We start from the raw sequence: 19,468 nt of genomic DNA, 5'->3' as shown, positions 1-19,468 counted from the left end.
TGTTACTTCGCAGTCTTCTGAGCCTTGCAGTCTCATCGATTCTTTGTGATCTGCATCCTTTTCAGGTGCACTTCAAGAAGAGGGTAAAATGGCTCTGGATCAGCTCCTGAAATTCATGGTTCACCCTGCCATCTCCAGCATCAACCTTACAGCTGCCCTGGGCTCCTTGGCCACCATCGCAAGGCAACGACCCATGTACATGTCTGAAGTGATCCAGGCATATGAAACCCTTCATGGTGAGGACTCTGAAAGAAAGATGACGCCTTTCGTGGAAGGACACAGAGTGCTTGAGTAAATCGGCAGGTCAGGCAGCATCTCTGGAGAATATGGAGATGCTGTCTGACCTGCTGAATTACTCCAGCACTTTGTGTCCTTTTGTGAAGTAACTAGCATCTGCAGTTCTTTGTTCCCCCCCCCCCCCCTTCTTTCTAATCTCCCAACGGCAGCTGAGTGGAGCAGCGGGTAGAGCTGCTGCCTCACCGTACCGGAGACCTGGGTTTGATCCTGACCTTGGATGCTGTTTGATGTTTGTCTATTGTCTATATTGTTTCTTGTCAGTGTTGATTGAAGGATGAACATTGACCAAAGCATTGAGGACAACACTCCTCCTCATGTTCAAAGTTGTGCTTGTAATCTAATGTGTATATGCGGGGGGGGGGGGGGGGGAGGGGGAAACTGTTTGAAATCTCTTCCCTGTCTGGGAGACCCGACCTTTTCCCTGTCGGGTCTCCGTTGTCGTTGGGGCCTAGCACCGTGGAGCGGCCTCCAGCCTGAACGACCCGGGGGCTCGGGAGACTGCGGAATGCGGAGCTGCGGACTACACACCATCGTGGGGCTGGCCGGCCTCGGTGCGTGGGGAGCGGTGGTGACTCGCTGCTGCGACTCGACTCCTGGGGCTCGGAGGTTCCAGCAACGCAGCCGCAGGTCCGGTGGACTGGGACATCGGGAGCTCGCGGGTCCGGGGGGAGAGAGAGACCGCTTCCCGGAGCTCCCGCAACGCGACTTCTCCAGCCCGTGTCGCGGGGTTGGAACGAACCGGAGCGGGGTCATACATCGCCCGGCGCGGCTTCATGGCCGTGGGACATTCCAGCGCCCATCGGGGGCTCCAACTTCGAGACTTTTAGACCGGGAGCAGGGCCGTATAAGTTCTCCTGGGGAGTATTGGGACCTAGTTTGTCATCAAATGCAGAACCTCTGAGAATAGCATTGGAAGAAGAACCAGTGAGTCTAAGCTGGCTCTCATCAATCTTGTTCCCCCCCCCCCCCCGTTATTCTTTCTCACGTACTTATCAACTCTTGAATATTAACCTGACTCTCCTATCAGTACCAGCTATTTCTGATTCAAAGCTGGGCCTTCCCAAGCTCCCGGGCTAACAATCATGCACAGCATGTGGAGCTGCTGGGTCCCGGTTGTGAGGGGAAGACGGTCATTCATTGAACCGTGCAGGTGTTGGGTTTTTCACGTCCGTTTCCTGATTGCAGCCAACTTGCCGCCGACGTTGGCGAAGTCGCAGGTCAGCAGCGTGCGCAAGAACCTGAAGCTGCACTTGCTGAGCGTTCTCAAGCACCAGTCCTCCTTCGAGTTCCACGCCCAGATCACCACGCTGCTCCTGGACCTGGGCACGCAGCAGCAGGAGATTGTGCGCAACATGCCCAGCCTGAAGGACGTGAGGAAGCGACACCGCGAGGAGACTGACCAGGGGCTGAAGAAAATCAAAATAGGTAAGGGGGCTCTTTATCCAAGTTCCCAAACCTGCCAACCCTCTGCCTGGGGAAGGGGTTTGATGTGTCAAACCATTGTTAGATTTTTAACATGATTTGCAGTGCTGAACATTGTAAGGTGACACAGTGGCGCAGCAGCGGAGACCCGGGTTCCATCCTGACTCTGGGTTCTGTCTGTATGGAATTTGTACGTTCTTCCCGTGACCACATGGTTTTACACCGTGTGCTCCGGTTTCCTCCCGCGCTCCTCGGATGTACAGGTTTGTAGGTTAATTGGCTTCGATAAGTTGTAACATTGTCCCAACGTGTGTAGGTTAGTGTGTGGTGGGATGATCACTGGTCGGTGTGCACTCAATGGGTCGAAGGGTCTGTTTCCACGCTGTATCTCTAAAGTCTAAAGCAGAAACAAGGAAGTGAGGATGCTGGTTTGCAAAGAAAGGACATTGTGTGGAATTCTCTGCCTCAGAGGGTGGTGGAGGCTGGTTCTCTGGGTGCCTTCAAGAGAGAGTTAGATAGAGCTCTTAGGGATAGCGGAGTTAAGGGATATGGAGAGAAGGCAGGAACGGGGTACTGCTTGTGGATGATCACCCATGGTCACATTGAATGGCAGTGCTGGCTCAAAGGACCGAATGGCCTGCTCCTGCGCCTATTGTCTATTGACATGGTTTTGGACTAATTCAATAGTTCATGCAGCCTACATGGAGAACGTTGATAGTTGACGTTTTGGGTCGGGGTCCTTCTTCAGACTGACATTAGTGAAAGCACTATTTAATTAACACAGCTGCACAATAAGTACATTGAACAAAGCAGATATATCATGGAAGTCCACCAGCGTAATCAAGGACCAGTCTCACCACAGTCACTCCCTCTCCTCTCCTCTCCCATCGGGCAAGAGGTATGGAAGTGTGCAAACTCACCTCCAGATTCAGGGACAGTTTCTTCCCAGCTGTTATCAGGCAACTGAACCATCCTCTCACCAACTACCTGCCTACCATCTATTGCATTGGAGGCCCTTTGACTATCTTTAATTGTACTTTATTGGACTTTATCTTGCACTAAATGCTATTCTCTTTATCCTGTATCTGTACACTGTGGACGGCATGATTGTAATCATGTGTCGTCTTTCTGCTGACTGGATAGAAACATAGAAACATAGAAAGTAGGTGCGAGAGTAGACCACCAGGTCCGTCGAGCCCGCACCGCCATTCGCTCATGGCTGAACACTAAACAGACACACTTACCCACAAACAGTAGACACAAGACACAGAACACAAGACACTACCCTCCCCTTTATACCGCTATCACCCCTCTCCACCCCAAGAACCTCGTGATCTCCTGGGGGAGGCAAAAAAACGGATAAAAACCCAGGTCCAATTCGGGAAAAAAATCCGGGAAATTCCTCTCCGACCCCAATCCAGGCGATCGACACTTGTCCAGGAGATCACTCAGGTCTTACTATACTAACCATACCTAGGTCCATATCCCTGCCCTCTCCCCGTAGCCCCTTATCCCCTTGGCAGCTAAAAAACCATCTATTTTAGTCTTAAATATATTTAAAGTTTCTGCTTCCACTGCTCCCTGGGGCAGTGAATTCCATAAATTAACCACCCTCTGGGTGAAGAAGTTCTTCCTCATCTCAGTTTTAAAAGAGCCCCCCCTTATTCTGCAACTATGTCCCCTAGTTCTAGTTTCCCCGATCATTGGGAACATCCTCGGTGCATCCACCCGATCAAGGCCCCTCACGATCTTATATGTTTCAATGAGATCGCCTCTCATTCTTCTAAACTCCAAAGAGTAGAGTTCCAGCCTACTTAACCTTTCCTCATATGTCAATCCCCTCATTGCAGGAATTAATCTTGTAAACCTTCGCTGCACTGCCTCCAGGGCTAGTACATCCTTTCTTAAGTATGGACCCCAGAACTGTACACAGTATTCCAAATGTGGTCTCACTAATACTGTGTACAGCTGCAGCAAGACCTCCGTGTTTTTATACTCAATCCCCCTAGCAATAAAGGCCAAAACTCCATTGGCCTTCCTGATTGCTTGCTGCACCTGCATACTAACTTTTAGTGATTCATGTACTAATACCCCTAGATCCCTTTGCGTTGCATTACAACGCAGCTCCTCCTCATTTAGAAAATAACTTGCCCTATCATTTTTTTTCCCAAAGTGAATGACTTCACATTTATTAGTATTAAATTTCATCTGCCAAGTTGTTGCCCACTCACCTAGCTTATCTATATCCTTTTGCAGACTCTTCCTATCCTCCTCATCCCCTACTTTTCCTCCCATTTTGTATCGTCCGCAAATTTTGATATATTACACTTGGTTCCCTCCTCCAAATCATTTATATAAATTGTGAACAACTGGGGTCCCAGCACCGACCCTTGCGGAACCCCGCTAGTTACCGGTTGCCATCCCGAGTATGAACCATTTATCCCCACTCTCTGCTTCCTATTTGTTAGCCAATCCTCTACCCATGCTAATATATTACCCCCAATCCCATAATTTTTTATTTTTAGCAATAGTCTCTTATGTGGCACCTTGTCAAAAGCCTTTTGGAAGTCCAAGTATACCACATCCACCGGTTCCCCTTTATCCACCCGGGTTGTTACTTCCTCAAAGAATTCGAGCAGATTCGTTAAACAGGACTTCCCCTTCACAAAACCATGCTGGTTCTGTCCGATGAAGTCATGTTTATCCAAGTGCCCCGTTAGTGTTTCTTTAATAATTGTCTCTAACATTTTACCCACCACCGATGTTAGACTAACCGGTCTATAGTTACCCGCCTTCTGTTTACTTCCTTTTTTAAATATAGGTGTTACATTGGCCATTTTCCAATCCACTGGGACCGTTCCTGCCTCCAGGGAGTTTTGGAAAATTATCACCAATGCATCCACAATCCCCACCGCTATCTCCCTCAAGACCCTTGGATGTAATCCATCAGGCCCAGGGGATTTATCCTCCTTCAGTCTCATTAATTTCCCTAATACCACCTCCTTGGTGATCTTAATAGTATTTAGCTCCTCCATTCCTACCGCCCCCTGTTTATCCAGCGTTGGAATATTTTTTGTGTCTTCTATGGTGAAGACTGATACAAAATACTCGTTTAATGCCTTTGCCATTTCCATGTTCCCCACCAACAACTCTCCAGTCTCACCCTCCAATGGACCAACGTTCACCTTAGCCACCCTTTTTCTTTTTATATAGCTATAAAAACTCTTACTATTAGTTTTTATGTTGTTCGCTAAATTCCTTTCATAGTCTATTTTCCCCGTCTTAATTAATCTCTTAGTTATTTTTTGCTGACCTTTAAATGCTTCCCAATCCTCTACCCTCCCACTATCTCTGGCTACCTTATATGCCCTTGCCTTCAGCCGAATACTATCCTTTATAGTTTTACTGAGCCATGGCTGACTGTTCTTACCCTTACCCCTTTTTTTCTTCATAGGAATAAATTTTTCTTGAAGGTTATACAGTATACCCTTAAACGTACACCACTGCTCATGTACCGTCTTATTCTTGAGTCTGCTATCCCAGTCAACTTTGATCAGCTCAGTCCTCATACCTTCATAATCCCCCTTATTTAGACTAAGCACCCTAGCCTGAGTTTCAACCTGCTCCCCTTCTATTTGAATATGGAATTCGACCATATTGTGGTCACTTGTTCCCAACGAGTCCCTAACTATGACATTTTTAATTAATCCTGCTTCATTACACAGAACCAGATCCAAGATTGCCTCCCCCCTTGTCGGTTCTGTGACATACTGTTCTAGGAACCCGTCTCTAATACATTCTATAAACTCTTCCTCTAGTCTACCCTGCCCAGTTTGGTTTGCCCAATTAATATGAAAATTGAAGTCCCCCATGATTACAGCAGTTCCCTTTTTACATGCGTCAACTATTTGCAGATTTATGTTCTGACTAACAGCGTCACAGCTATTTGGAGGTCTATAAATTACACCCACTAGTGTTTTTTTCCCCTTATTATTCTCTATCTGTACCCAAGCTGTTTCACTATCCTGATCCTTCAACGCAATATCCTTCCTCTCTATTGCCGTTATTCCCTCCCTTATTAAAAGGGCCACCCCTCCTCCCTTTCTTTCCTGTCTATCTTTCCTAATTGTCGAGTACCCCTCTATATTTAACTCCCAGTCCTGATCTCCTTGCAGCCATGTCTCCGTAATGGCCACGATATCATAACTATATATACTTAATTGCACCGTTAATTCATTTATCTTATTACGAATACTCCGTGCGTTTAGATAAAGCACTTTCAGATGATTTTTACTACCCTTCCTTTCCATTTTTGCCCCTTTTACATCTAGAGCTTTATCTTCACACATTCTGTCTCCTGTCACATTTGACTTTCCGCTTCCCCACTGATACCCTGCTCTATTTCCTCTACCCCTGCCGTTATTACCCCCCTTGATACCTCCCCCCCGCTACTTAGTTTAAAGACCTCTCTACTGCCCTAGTTATATGATTTGCCAGGACCCCAGTCCCAGCACCGTTCAGGTGAAGTCCGTCCTTACAGAACAGATCCCCCCTGTCCCAGTACTGGTGCCAGTGGCCCAAGAAACCAAACCCATTATTCCCACACCAGTCTTTGAGCCACGCATTTAGCTTTCTAATTTTACGTACCCTCGCCGATTTGGCCCGTGGCTCAGGTAGCAATCCGGAGATCAGTACCCTCGAGGTTCTGCTTTTTAATTTATTCCCTAACTGCTCAAACTCCTTCAGCAGATCCTCCTTCCTCGTCCTTCCTATGTCATTGGTCCCCACATGGACCACGACCACTGGATCCTCCCCCTCCCACTGCAAATTTCTCTCCAGCATCGCAGAGATATCCTTAACCCTAGCACCGGGTAGGCAACACAGCCTTCGGGACATGTTCTGCTGGCCGCAGAGAACCTTATCTACCCCCCGAATAATACTATCCCCTATCACTACGGCATTTCTTCTAACTCCCCCCTCTTGAATGGCCTCCTGATCCACGGTGCTGCAGCCAGGTTGCTCATCCCTCCCACAGCCCCTGATCCCGTCCTTACATTGAGTAAGAGCCTCGGTCATGCTCGTCAGGGACAAGGGCTGTGGCTCCTGCCGCATCTCCTCCTGGTTCCCCCTACCTGCCTCGCTTATGGCCACACCTTCCTTTCCTTGCTCACTGCCTACTGAATTAGTTAAACTGGTCGGTGTGACCATCCCCTGGCACAAAACATCCAGGTAATACTCCCCCTCCCTGATGTACCGCAGCGTATGAAGTTGGGTCTCCAGCTCATCAATGCGGAGCTGGAGTTCCTCTAGCCTCAAACTTTCAACAAAAAGGCTTTTCACTGGTACATATGACAACAATAAACTAAACCATACTCTTAAGATAGACACAAGATGCTGGAGTAACTCAGCGGGTCAGGCAGCACCTTTGGAGAAAAGGAATTGGGTCGGGACCCTTTTTCAGACTCCGATGTCTGAAGTTTGGTCTTGACCGGCAACGTCACCTATTCGTTTAATCCAGAGATACTGCCTGGCCCGTTGAGTTACTCCAGCATTTTGTGTCTTATCTTTGGTGTCAACCAGCATCTACAGTCCCTTCCTAAACCATACTCTTGCCCACCGACCTGAGATTTCAAAGGAATATTCACCCCGATGGGGAATATTGCTGGACCTCTTATTGTGACCGCAAGAGTGGGAATTATTGTGCCAAGCTGATAGCTGCCTTTTATTTGGCCAGCTTCTCCTGGCCTTGCGTGCATTGTAAGACCAGTGCCGATTGTGTTTTCCTTTCAGAGCCTTTAGGAGAAGATGATGAAGACAAAGATCTTGAGCAAGCGTCCGTTTCCATGGTTAAACCATCGTCATCCCAGAACACGCAGTCTGCCATTGATGTTTCAGCACAGTATCTAATGCCTCTGCTTTCGCCAGAGAACGTGGCGAATTTGGTGAGTATGGGACCAAGCTGAGTGCTGACTCTAGTGGTGTCCGGTGGAGTGTAGCATTGGCTCACACAGCCAAAGGGAAAGCCTGTTGGTCTCCTCAGGAAAATCCCTGCTGAAGAATCCGTGTAATCTGTGCAGCACTGTGTGATTTGCTTTGATGGACACGTGATGGTGGAGTAACTCAGTGCGTCAGGCAGCATCTCGGCAGAACATGGGTAGGTGATGGTTTGGTTGGGATCCTTAAGGGGGCAGTTATTGCCTGGATTATGAGGGAAATTAGGTGAATAATTGTATTTCAAAGTCTTTATTTGGGGATAATGGCAGTGTGGAATGTTTGGGCCAAATGCTGTTCAGTTCTGGGCACTATGTTATAGGAAAGATGTTACGTTGGAAAGGGTACAGAGAAGATTGACAAGGATGTTGCCATCGAGGAAGGTCATTCTTGCTATTAGGGGAGTGCAGTGTAGGGGAGTGCAGCGTAGGTTCACCAGGTTATTTCCCGGGATGGCGGGACTGTCATATGTTGATAGAATGGAGCGGCTGGGCTTGTACACTCTGAAATTTAGAAGGATGAGGGGAGATCTTATTGAAACATAAGATTATTAAGGGTTTGGACACGCTAGAGGCAGGAAACATGTTCCCGATGTTGGGGGAGTCCAGAACCAGGGGCCACCGTTTAAGAATAAGGGGTAAGCCATTTAGAATGGAGATGAGGAAAACGTTTTTCACACAATTGTGAGTGTGGATTCTCTGTCTCTGAAGGCCGGTTCTCTAGATGCTTTCAAGAGAGTTAGATAGAGCTCTTAAAGATAGTGGAGTCAGCGGATATGGGGAGAAGGCAGGAACGGGGTACTGATTGTGGATGATCAGCCATGATCACATTGAATGGCAGTGCTGGCTCGAAGGGCTGAATGGGCTACTCCTGCACCTATTGTCTGAGCTATAGGGAGAGATTGAGCAGGGTGGGACTCTATTCCCTGGAGTGCACAAGAATGAGGGGTGATCTTATAATGGTGTATAAAACCATGAGAGGAATAGATTGGGTGGGCACACCGAGTCTCTTGGCCAAAGTGGGGGAATCAGGAATCAGGGGTACTAGGTTTGAGGAGAAGAGGGAAAGAATTTATAGCAATCTGAGGGGTATTGTTTTCTAGCAAAGGGTGGTGGGTGTATGGAACGAGCTGCCAGAGGTGGTTGTTGAGGCAGGGACTATTGCAACGTTTAAGAAGCAATTAGACAGGTACACGGATAGGACAGGTTCAGTGGACTATGGGTCCAATGCCGGAAAGTGGGACTAGTGTAGATGGGATATGTTGGTCGGTGTGGACAAGTTGTGCTGAAGGGCACATTTTGACACTGCTTGACTCTATGACTGTTGTATGTCTGTCAATTCCTATCATTTTCAGCAGCAATGTTGAGTATATAAATGCCCGAGTGGTGTGAGGGACCCCTACTGAGCTCACGGCTCTGTGTTTCAGGTTCTGATCAGCATGGTCTATTTACCAGACGTGATGCCGGCATCCTTCCAGGCTACTTATACCCCAGTAGAGTCGGCAGGGACGGACGCCCAGATTAAACACTTAGCCCGACTCATGGCCACACAGATGACGTCAGCAGGTCTCGGACCAGGTAATGAGTAAACGCTGGGTGCTTTGACTGGCTTTTGTTAGCACAAGGCTCGTATTGTTTTGTGTTCCCATTTTATTTGGTTAAAACTGGCATAAATATTAGTGCCCTCCATAATGTTTGGGACAAAGACCCATCATTTATTTGTTTCAGAATGAACTGCAGATGCTGTAAAATCGAAGGTACACAAAAATGCTGGAGAAACTCAGCGGGTGCAGCAGCATCTATGGAGCGAAGGAAATGGGCAACGTTTCGTCCCGAAACGTTGCCTATTTCCTTCGCTCCATAGATGCTGCTGCACCCGCTGAGTTTCTCCAGCATTTTTGTGTACCCATCATTTATTTATTTGCCTCTGTACTCCACAATTTGACATTTGTAATTAAACAATCACATGTGGTTAAAGCACATTGTCAGATTTTAATAAAGGCCTTTTTTTAGGGGAGCGTAATGTTTGGGACACAGCAATGTGATTCCGTGGCCCGTGCCTGTTGCAATCATGATGTGATCTTTTAACTTTATGTACAGTCATGCAGTGATTTTGAATGCATGATGTACCTTCATTTCCAAATATCTATCAGTCTTGAGTATTCAGTGATTGGGCTTCCATTTCCTTCTTGGGAAACCTTGAGGGTGGCCAGTGGCGCAGAGTTAGAGTTGCTGCCTTACAGTGCCAGAGACCTGATTGATCCTGACCATGTCTGTGCGGAGTGTACGTTCTCTCCGTGATCTGCGTGGGTTTTCTTTGGGTGCTCCCGTTTCCTCCCACACTCCAAAGAGGTACAGGCAAGTAGGTTAATTGGTTTGGTATCATTGTAAATTGCCCCAAGTGTGTTTGGGATAATGTTAGTGTGCGGGTATCGCTGGTCGGCGCGGACTTGATGGGCCGAAAGGCCTGTTTCCGCACCGTATCTCAAAACTAAAAACTAAAAATAATTAAGGTTTGCAATGCTGTTTATTTTTAAGTCGTCTCTTTTTACGAGGATATTTTTACTCGTCTCTGTCGAGGAAGCAAGAGATTCACACTCTGTGGGGCAAAAAAAAACTTGCCGCACGTATCTCCTTTAAACTTTGCCCCTCTTGCCTTCTCGCATGCGCTTCTAGTCGTTGACATTTCCACCCTGGGTATTTGGCGAGTGATCGGCAGCCTGCCTGTGCCACTGTGATGACCGATCGGTTGGCGTGACGGGCGACTGTTCTCACGGTTACTTGCTGTTCCCTCAGGTGTTGACCAGATGAAACTTCAGGCCGATGACGACTCGAAACTGGGGAAAGATGTTAAAAGTGACGGCCTGGTCATCAAGCGGCGCTACTCCACGTTGCGTAAGGGGCAAGCGATATCTGTCGTGGGGGCACCCGTACCTTTCTCGCAGCCCGGGAAAGAGGAGATGCAAACGAAGCGGCGTCCAGAGCCCATTATGCCTTCCAGTCAGCAAAGGTATTTGGACAGTGCACTGATTGCTCATGTGGCTTTGTCATATAGGATCTGAAACCTCCCCCCCTCCCCCATCATTGGAATGTGTCCAATGCATTTATTGCGTGGTTTGGGTGTGTTTTATTTGCAAGGCATGCACCGTCTTTAGAACATTTCAAGGTGCTCTTTGGAATTTTAATCAAACACATTTAATTAATAATGAGCATGTAAAGCTGAGTAGACAGAGCTACGCAAGCGACCCGGGCTGGTCGCCACAGACCCGGTTGCCACGCTGTATCTCTAAACTAAACTAGGCTGCCACAGGTCCTGCTACTAGTTTCATTGTCGCCCTGGAGAATTTCATTGTCTGTATAACTCGTTTTCACCAAGCCCACAGCTAGTAATGGCCCGTTTCCTTTATCATTAACATTTTTTGCATAGATAATAATAAAATTTATTTAATGGGCGCCTTTCATACATCTCAAGGACACCTTACATAGTAATCGGAATAAAACATATAATCGGAATAAAACAAGTAATTAAAGACATCACAGTGACACAAATTAAAAACAGAATTCAATCCAAAAACAGAAAATCAAAAACACAGTGTGAAAAGAGAGCAGCGGCAGCCAAAGCGCGCCAGCGTCCACTCTCTCTTCACGGCAGCCATCTTGGACACAGACCTACAGGACTACAATTAGACAAAAAAAATCATCCCCCCACAGTGGATAGCACTGTGGAGGAAGGCACAATGTCCAGTCCCCACCCCATGATCACCCCAAAGTCAGGCCTATTGAGGCCACCGCAATTGCCTGTACGGAGGCCCGATGTCCCTGGCCGTTCTCACCGGGTGGTCTTGCCCCGGCGTCGGGAGAGTCCTTTCGGCGGCTGGGCCACTTGGAACGGCCGCTTCTTGGTTGGAGCCCGCGGCTGCCGAAGCCGACAAGGCCGCGCCGGTTTGGCGCTCCCAGGCTCCAGATGAAAAAGTCGGCGCCCGCTCTCCGCACTGCCGCCTTGCCGCCTCTACGCACGCCGTCTCTCCGCACGCCGCCTCTCCGCTCCGCAAACCCGCAGCCCGGAGATGTTGCTCACGGCAGTCCAGCTCGCCAGAGCTCCAGCGCGGCGACCCAGGCAAGGCATCGCCCGCTCCGCTCCGCTCCGCTCCAATGCTGTGCCGCCACCCAGGCCGAGGTGCTGGGTGGTTCCCGCCAAGAAACGGCGCTCCAAGCCCGCTGGTAGGCCACGAGGACGGGTCGACGGGCAGCCCAGAAAAAAGGCTGCCACACCGACCAGGTAGGGACCTATAAATAAAGTAACACCTACCCCCCCACATTAAAAGACCATATCCCCTACAAACAAAAAAACGACTCACTAAAAACTATTTAAAAAAACGAATTTAAGACGGACGGCTGCTGGCTAGCAGCCGTTCACCAAGATGGCTCCTCCTCCTCAATCTAGATAGCTAGATAGGGCTCTTAAAAATAGCGGAGTCAGGGGATATGGGGAGAAGGCAGGAACGGGGTACTGATTGGGGATGATCAGCCATGATCACATTGAATGGCCTACTCCTGCACCTATTGTCTATTGTCTATATCTTTCATTCATTTGTTCTATATCTCCCAATATCACTTTTTTTGTTTTTGTTTTTGTTTCCCTTACCCCTGACTCAGTCTGAAGAAGGGTCACGACCTGAAAGGTCACCTATTCCTTTTCTCCACAGGTGCTGTCTGACCTGCTGAGTTGCTGTTTCTATCTTCCCAATAGCTTATTAGTTTGTGTGTCGCATTTCAGGCTGATGAGTCAGAGCGGACGGAAGAAGGTTTTCCGACTGTGCGATGTGTTGCAGCAGCTGCCTGTGGAGAAGATGGACAAGCTGAAGATTGGAGCTCTGCAGCGTATCCTCAACTCTGAGAAAGCAGTGGCACGAGGTGGAGCTGGTCCGGTAGGTGTGACTTTAATTCACTGTAGCCACAACCCCTCTCTTTCTGGCTGGGCACTTAATGTATGAGAGATACAACGTGGAAACATCGGATCCGCGCCGACCAACGATCCCCGCATGATAACCCTATCCTTCACACACTGGGGACAATTTTTTTGTTTGTTTTTACATTCACCAAGCCAATTCACCTATATGTCTTTGGACTGTGGGAGGAAACCAAAGATGCAGGCTCGAAGGGCCGAATGGCCTACTCCTGCACCTATTTTCTATGTATCTATGTATCTCTGAGCAAACCCATAGACTGCCTGCTTTTAGCCAGTATCCCTCTAATCCTATCCTATCCATGTACCTGTCGAAATGTTTTGTAAACATTGCAATAGTACGTGCCTCAACTATCTTCTCCGGCAGCTCATTCCTTACACCCACCACCCTTGTGTTAATTTAATATTAAAAAAAACAAGGTTATCCCTCAGGTTCCCATTAAATCTTCGTCCCCTCACCTTAAAACTATGTCTTCTGGTTCACTTGATTGTGATGTTTTTTCCGTTCGTTGACATAGATGGATGAGTTAGTCGGGTTTGTTGACTTTTTTTTTTTTTTTCCCCAGATTCGTGTGAAGATCCTGGCACGTCTCGTGACGCAGTTTGACGGGAAAATGAAAGGGGAGATGCTGGATTTCATCCTCGAGGACATTCGAAACCGCGTTGATCTTGCCTTTGCGTGGCTGTACCAAGAGTATAACCTGTACCTCAGCCACTGGCCCAACGGCATGCTTGACAATTATGATGCGTGCCTGACCAGCCTGTTGTCGGGCTTGCAGGAGAAACCAGACCAGAAGGATGGGTCAGTACAAGTGACGTGTAGGAAGGAACTGCAGATGCTGGTTCAAACCGATAACTCAGTGGGGCAGGCAGCATCTCTGGAGAGAAGTCGAGACCCTTCTTCAGACTGGTTTGGGATATTGGGAAATGATTTATAGGCGATGATGTAGAGAGATAAAGAACAATGAATTAAAGATATGCAAAAAAGTAATGATGAAGGAAATGGGCCATTGTTAGCTGTTCGTTAGGTGAAATCGAGAAGTCAATGGATATTTTTAAGGCAGAGATGAATAGATTGTTGATTAGTCCAGGTGTCAGAGGTTATGGGGAGAAGGCAGGAGAATGGGGTTAGGAGGGAGAGATAGATCAGCCATGATTGAATGGGGCAGTAGACTTGATGGGCCGAAATGGCCTAATTCTACTCCTATTCCTTATGACCTTAATTTAAAAAAACTGCAGTTTATTTTGTCATTCACCTTTAACTCTTGTCAATGCGGTTGTGATTGGGAAGAATTTCTAACACCACAAAATGGTAAATTGTTCCTAGTGTGTTTAGGATAGTGCGAGGGTCGCAGGTTGGAGCAGACTCCGCGGGCCAAAGCACCTGTTTCCACCCTGTATCTCTAAACTAAAAGTTGTCACTGTTACTATTCACAATGTTTAGGTTCTTATAGTTCACCTGTTGACCAGTTTCTGTGTATTGGAATACTCCCTGTTCTTTGTGGCATTTTTCTCATTCTTTGTCTCCTTCCATTAGACTGTTTACAAAGCTGGTTCTGGAGGCTCCGTGCATAACTGACAATGCATTGGAGGTGATCCGGAGATACTGTGAGGATGAGGTGGGTTGCAAGTCACTTTGCTGCATCTGTTTGGTGCCGACTGTCGCATGGTTTAACGTGTCCCCATGCAACACTGACGCTGCTCTCCTCCACCCTTCCTGCAGACTCGCATCTATCTGGGAATGTCGACACTGAGGGACTTGGTCTTCAAACGCCCATCAAAACAGCTGCAGTACCTGCATGTGCTGCTGGATCTAAGCTCTCACGAGAAGGATAAGGTGAAGTCACGGGAAACGACTTTCTCTGCATTTTGTCTGTCTTCGGTGTAAACCAGCATCTGCTGTTCCTTCCTACACATCTCTCCAGCTTTGGGTGGAGAATTGGGGATTGGTATGGAGATCTGATCTATTTCCCACTGTAAACCCTTGGCTAGAATCTCCTGGCTTTCCTGAAGCTGGAATTGGTGGTGAGTCAGAGCTCCCTTTCCAGAAACTTTAAGCTCCAAAGAGCGCAGAGAAGATTTACGAGACTGTTTAGAGATACAGCACGGGAACTGGCCCAGCGAGTCCGTGCCGACCAGCGATCCTCGCACACTAACACTATCCAACACACCAGGGACAATTTACAATTTTACCAAAGCCAATTAACCTGAAAACCAGTACGTCTTTGGAGTGTGGGATGAAACTGGAACGCCCGGAGAAAACCCACGGGGAGAACGCACAAACTCCGTACAGACAGCACCCGCAGTCACGAAGGAACCAGGTCTCTGTCACTGTAAGGCAGCAACTCTACCGCTGCGCCACTGTGCCAAGCCCTAATGTGCTTCTGTAAATTGTCCCTGGTGTGAAGAATAGTGTGCAAGGTGATGGCTGATCGGCAGGGACTCAGTGGGCCGAAGGGCCTGTTTCCATGCGGTATCTATGAAGTCGTTGGGTAAAGCCGCGCACACAGGGGAAGCTGATGTATCAGGTTGGGTGCTTCCTTTGAAGTTGGCCTGTTTACATGCTGAAGCTGCCCAGCGAGCACTCGTGCATCACACTGTATCTGATGTTGTGTTCTGCCTCCAGGTCCGTTCACAGGCACTGATGTTCATTAAACGAATGTATGAGAAGGAGCAGCTACGCGAGTACATCGAGAAGTTTGCCCTGAATTACTTGCAGCTGCTCGTTCATCCCAACCCGCCCTCTATTCTGTTTGGGGCCGACAAAGACACAGGTGAGAACTCTCCACACAGCTGGGTTGTTTGAAATCGAGGTAAATAAGGCAATTTGTCTGCAGTGGGCAGATCTTAAGTGTGAAAGGCTATGGCGAGTTAAGACAAGTTGAGTGGGAATCTGTGTGTTGTGCTAGTAGTCTGGTTGGGGTTTTAGTTTGATTTAGTTTCGAGATGCAGCGCGGAAACAGGCTGAGTCCGTGCCGACCAGCGATCCCCGTACACTAGCACTATCCTACACACTAGGGACAATTTACAATCTTTACCAAGGCCAATGGAGTGACTGGGTTTGTTTACACTGGAATTTAGAAGGATGTGTGAGGGGGTCTTATTGAAACAATAGACAATAGGTGCAGGAGTAGGCCATTCGGCCCTTCAAGCCAGCACTGCCATTTCAGATTATTAAGGGATTGGACACGCTAGAGGCAGGAAACATGTTCCCGAGATTAGGGGAGTCCAGAACCAGGGGCTACAGTTTAAGAATAAGGGAAAGGCCATTTAGAACGGAGATGTGAATCTGTGGAATTCTCTGCCTCAGAAGGCAGTGAAGGCCAATTGTCTGGATGCTTTCAAGAGAGAGTTAGGGCTCTTAAAGATAGCAGAGTCAAGGGATGTGGTGAGAAGGCAGGAACGGGGTACTGATTGTGGATGATCAGCCTTGATCACAGTGAATGGTGGTGCTGGCTCGAAGGGCTGAATGGCCTACTCCTGCACCTACTGTCTATTTTCAACACAAACCTGATTTTTAGAATGTGGGAGGAAACCGGAGCACCCAGGTGGGGATAGTGTAGATGGGACATGTTGGTTGGGGTGGGCAAGTTTGGCCGAAGGGCTTGTTTCCACGCTGTTCACTCTGTCTGTTGCGCCTGTGGAGTGCTCCTTTTGTCTGCTAAGTTTCTTTTGTGTTTCTTTTTGTCCGCGTCAGAGGTGGCAGCTCCTTGGACGGAGGAGACGGTGAAACAGTGCCTGTATCTGTACCTCGCCCTGCTTCCCCAGAACCATAAACTCATTCACGAGCTGGCTGCTGTCTACACGGAGGCCATCGCTGACATTAAACGCACGGTGCTGCGGGTCATTGAGCAACCGGTAAGTCCAGGGTTCAGAAGCTAGAACCCTCTCGTCTGAATTAAACTTGTGTGTTGTTCCTGAGATTTGTCCATAATTATGCTGCTGGCTTGGGGAAACGCTGGGATGGGAGGTCTGTGGTTGAGATCTGGAGGTAGGGCCCAACAATCTTATAGCGGAGCAAGATAGACCACTCCTGCTAAATGCAATGGACTGATGTGTAGTACGCAACGGAGCGGAACGTGGGCCTTTTTTTCATCCATTTCAGTAACCCGACCCGACCCGACTCGCAGTGTAATCAACGTTGCGGGGGAACAGTTTGTGTTAATAAATTATAATTCTGAAAATGAGAAGATTTTTACCAAAGAACTTTTATTTTTACGAGGATTTTTCCGTAACCGGCTTCCGTCTCCGCACTTGTATCTTTGCTCCACTACGGGATCTATGGTGCGGAGACGGAAGCCGGTTACGGAAATGGGGCCGGAAATTACCCATGAATCTGCACATGACCGTACTACGTCTTTTTCGTCGAGTGATCCATCTTGCTTGCTTGCTATAGGATCTTTGGTAGGGCACAGTCTGCCCTTGGGCAGCAGAGAGAATCAACGGCTGCCCACTGCCCTCTCTGGAGGACATTGCCACCTCACGCTACCTCAGCAGAGCCACTAACATCATCAAAGACTCCACACACACCACCTTTTTGAACTGTTGCCCTCTGGCAGGCGTTACAGGTCAGCCAAAACACGCACCTCCAGACTCAGACAGTTTCTTCCCCAAAACACTCTTCACACTCAATATGGAAAAAACACGGAGTATTATTAATGCTGCACTCTTCCATGCTGTTATCCACCTTGCACCTTGTGTTTCTGGATCTAAGATTGGTCCTGGAACTTGCTGCTGCTGGCATGCCTAGAATTAGGTTTCTGCATCAGGTGTGAGATACATTTGTTCATAAGTGATAGGAGCCGAACTAAACCATTCAGCCCATCAAGTCTACTCCACCATTCAATCATGGCTGATGTATCTTTCCCTCTCAACCCCATTCTCGTTCAGTGATGGTTCGGCGCTGAAAGGAAACAAACGCCTCGAACTATTGGGTTTCCATCTTAATTTTTTTTTATTTTTTTTTGTGTGTGTTTCAGATTCGAGGAATGGGAATGAATTCACCTGAGCTTCTCCTGCTGGTGGAGAACTGTCCGAAAGGTGCGGAGACACTCGTCACTCGCTGCCTGCACATTTTAACAGACAAAGGTAACTATTTCAGCACCGCTAATTTGACATCTTTTGTCCATGCTTTGCAGCATTTGACCGGAGCATAATTAATGAGAAATATTTACTCCGAGGCTTTGGGCATTGGGAGGAATTACAGGGAAATAAATGTCTGTCCCAAAGTGGGCGGCACGGTGGTGGAGTTGCTGCCTCACAGCGCCAGAGCTCCTCAAGGTTTCAGCCGGCTAGTCCAAGGGTGCCAAGTCATATCCGCCATTGGATTTGACTGTCATGATCTGCTTGTCATTTGCCTGCATCGGTTCCAATGTAAAGTTGTGTTTGAATTGGCCTGAATGTCATCCAGTGACTGTCTCCTGTGGTTTCAGTGCCTCCGTCCCCTGAGCTGGTGAAGAGGGTCCGTGATCTCTACCACAAGAGGGTCCCCGATGTCCGATTTCTGATCCCGGTGCTTAACGGCCTTGAGAAGGTATTGTTCGCAAACTGGAGTCTTGACAAAACAATCTGCTGCTGGTGGGGTCGTGAGTAATGATGGAGGGAGTGAGAGAGAGCAGTGATGGAAGGGTGACTAAGGATAGTGTAGGAACAAACAACTGTAGATGCTGGTTAATACACAAAAGGACACAAAGCGCTGGAGTAACAGCAGGTCAGTGGCGCTGTGGTAGACTTCCATTACAGTGCCAGGCTTCAATCCTGACTACGGGTGCTGTCTGTATGGAGTTTGCACGTTCTCCCTGTGACCGAGTGGGTTTTCTCCGGTGCCCGGGTTTCCCCCTACACTCCAAAGACGTACAGGTTTGTAGGTTAATTGGCTTTGATAAAAATTATAAATTGTCCCCAGTGTGTAGGATGATGTTAGTGTGCGGAGGGGGGGGGGTTTCTGGTTGGCATGGACTCTGGGCCGAAGGGCCTGTGTCTGCTGTATCGTTAAGATCCAAAGTCAGGAAGCATGGATAAAAGAACACAAAGTGCAGGAGAAGCCTTAACTGGAGAAGGGTCTCGTCCTAAAACGCCACCTGTCCGAGTTCTCCAGAGATGCTGCATGAGCCGCTGAGTTACTCCAGGACTTTGGGTCCTTTTAAGAGGACAACTTGATGAGTGATTCCAGTTCTGGGGGATGCCAAGGAGCAAGAGGGTTCCTTCTCCAGTCTTCTTGTTTCATGACTGACTACTCTGCAGCACTTTACCCTGGAATCTTTAGGCGACTCGCGGGGTGATCCCTGTATGGTCGTGAGTAGTCACCCAGAGAGTCGTACCTTTTTCTGGTCGCCGCTGGATTTTCAACATGTTGAAAATTTTCGGCGACTGTGACGGGTGCTGGCAAGTTGCCGGAAAAATCGCGTAAGTGGGACAGCGCCTTAACGCAGCGTTACATGTGGGTTTGGAAGATTATTTTTAGTTTTATCTCAAAAGTTGAAGAAAAAGTTGAAGCCGGCTGAGTAGGCAGTCTAAAGCTTCACCTTGTGCTCGTTTTACTTCTTGGAATAATGCGTATCCTTGCACTAACTCTCTTCCGCAGAAAGAAGTAATCCTGGCGCTGCCCAAGCTGATCAAACTCAATCCCATCGTGGTGAAGGAGGTCTTTAACCGGCTGCTGGGAACCACACACAGTGAGTTACCGCCACCTTGTGTAGGGGGAGGTGGACGGGGATGGAGCGGAAACTGGTGGAAAGTTTAAGGTAGAAGGTTTGCATTCATACAAGGGAAAGTAATATTTAGGGTGACGCAG

At 48.1% G+C, this 19,468-nt stretch overlaps 1 protein-coding gene across 1 annotated transcript in view; it reads left to right on the top strand.

Annotated features, from left to right (window-relative positions):
* sympk (symplekin) overlaps nucleotides 1-19,468 on the top strand; it is a 35,891-nt gene that overhangs the window by 6,561 nt on the left and 9,862 nt on the right. The window contains exons 7-20 of the mRNA XM_033014507.1: nucleotides 66-236; nucleotides 1,483-1,722; nucleotides 7,510-7,661; nucleotides 9,137-9,287; nucleotides 10,506-10,719; nucleotides 12,487-12,637; nucleotides 13,242-13,477; nucleotides 14,213-14,294; nucleotides 14,399-14,512; nucleotides 15,302-15,449; nucleotides 16,373-16,533; nucleotides 17,655-17,763; nucleotides 18,108-18,208; nucleotides 19,259-19,349. Of these exons, the coding sequence (XP_032870398.1) occupies nucleotides 66-236; nucleotides 1,483-1,722; nucleotides 7,510-7,661; nucleotides 9,137-9,287; nucleotides 10,506-10,719; nucleotides 12,487-12,637; nucleotides 13,242-13,477; nucleotides 14,213-14,294; nucleotides 14,399-14,512; nucleotides 15,302-15,449; nucleotides 16,373-16,533; nucleotides 17,655-17,763; nucleotides 18,108-18,208; nucleotides 19,259-19,349 (2,121 nt within the window). The remainder of the gene's footprint in view (nucleotides 1-65; nucleotides 237-1,482; nucleotides 1,723-7,509; nucleotides 7,662-9,136; nucleotides 9,288-10,505; nucleotides 10,720-12,486; nucleotides 12,638-13,241; nucleotides 13,478-14,212; nucleotides 14,295-14,398; nucleotides 14,513-15,301; nucleotides 15,450-16,372; nucleotides 16,534-17,654; nucleotides 17,764-18,107; nucleotides 18,209-19,258; nucleotides 19,350-19,468) is intronic.

The sequence above is a fragment of the Amblyraja radiata genome, chromosome 41 (assembly GCF_010909765.2).
Source record: "Amblyraja radiata isolate CabotCenter1 chromosome 41, sAmbRad1.1.pri, whole genome shotgun sequence".
Lineage (NCBI taxonomy): Eukaryota > Metazoa > Chordata > Chondrichthyes > Rajiformes > Rajidae > Amblyraja > Amblyraja radiata.
This window is presented reverse-complemented; position numbering and strand designations above follow the sequence as displayed.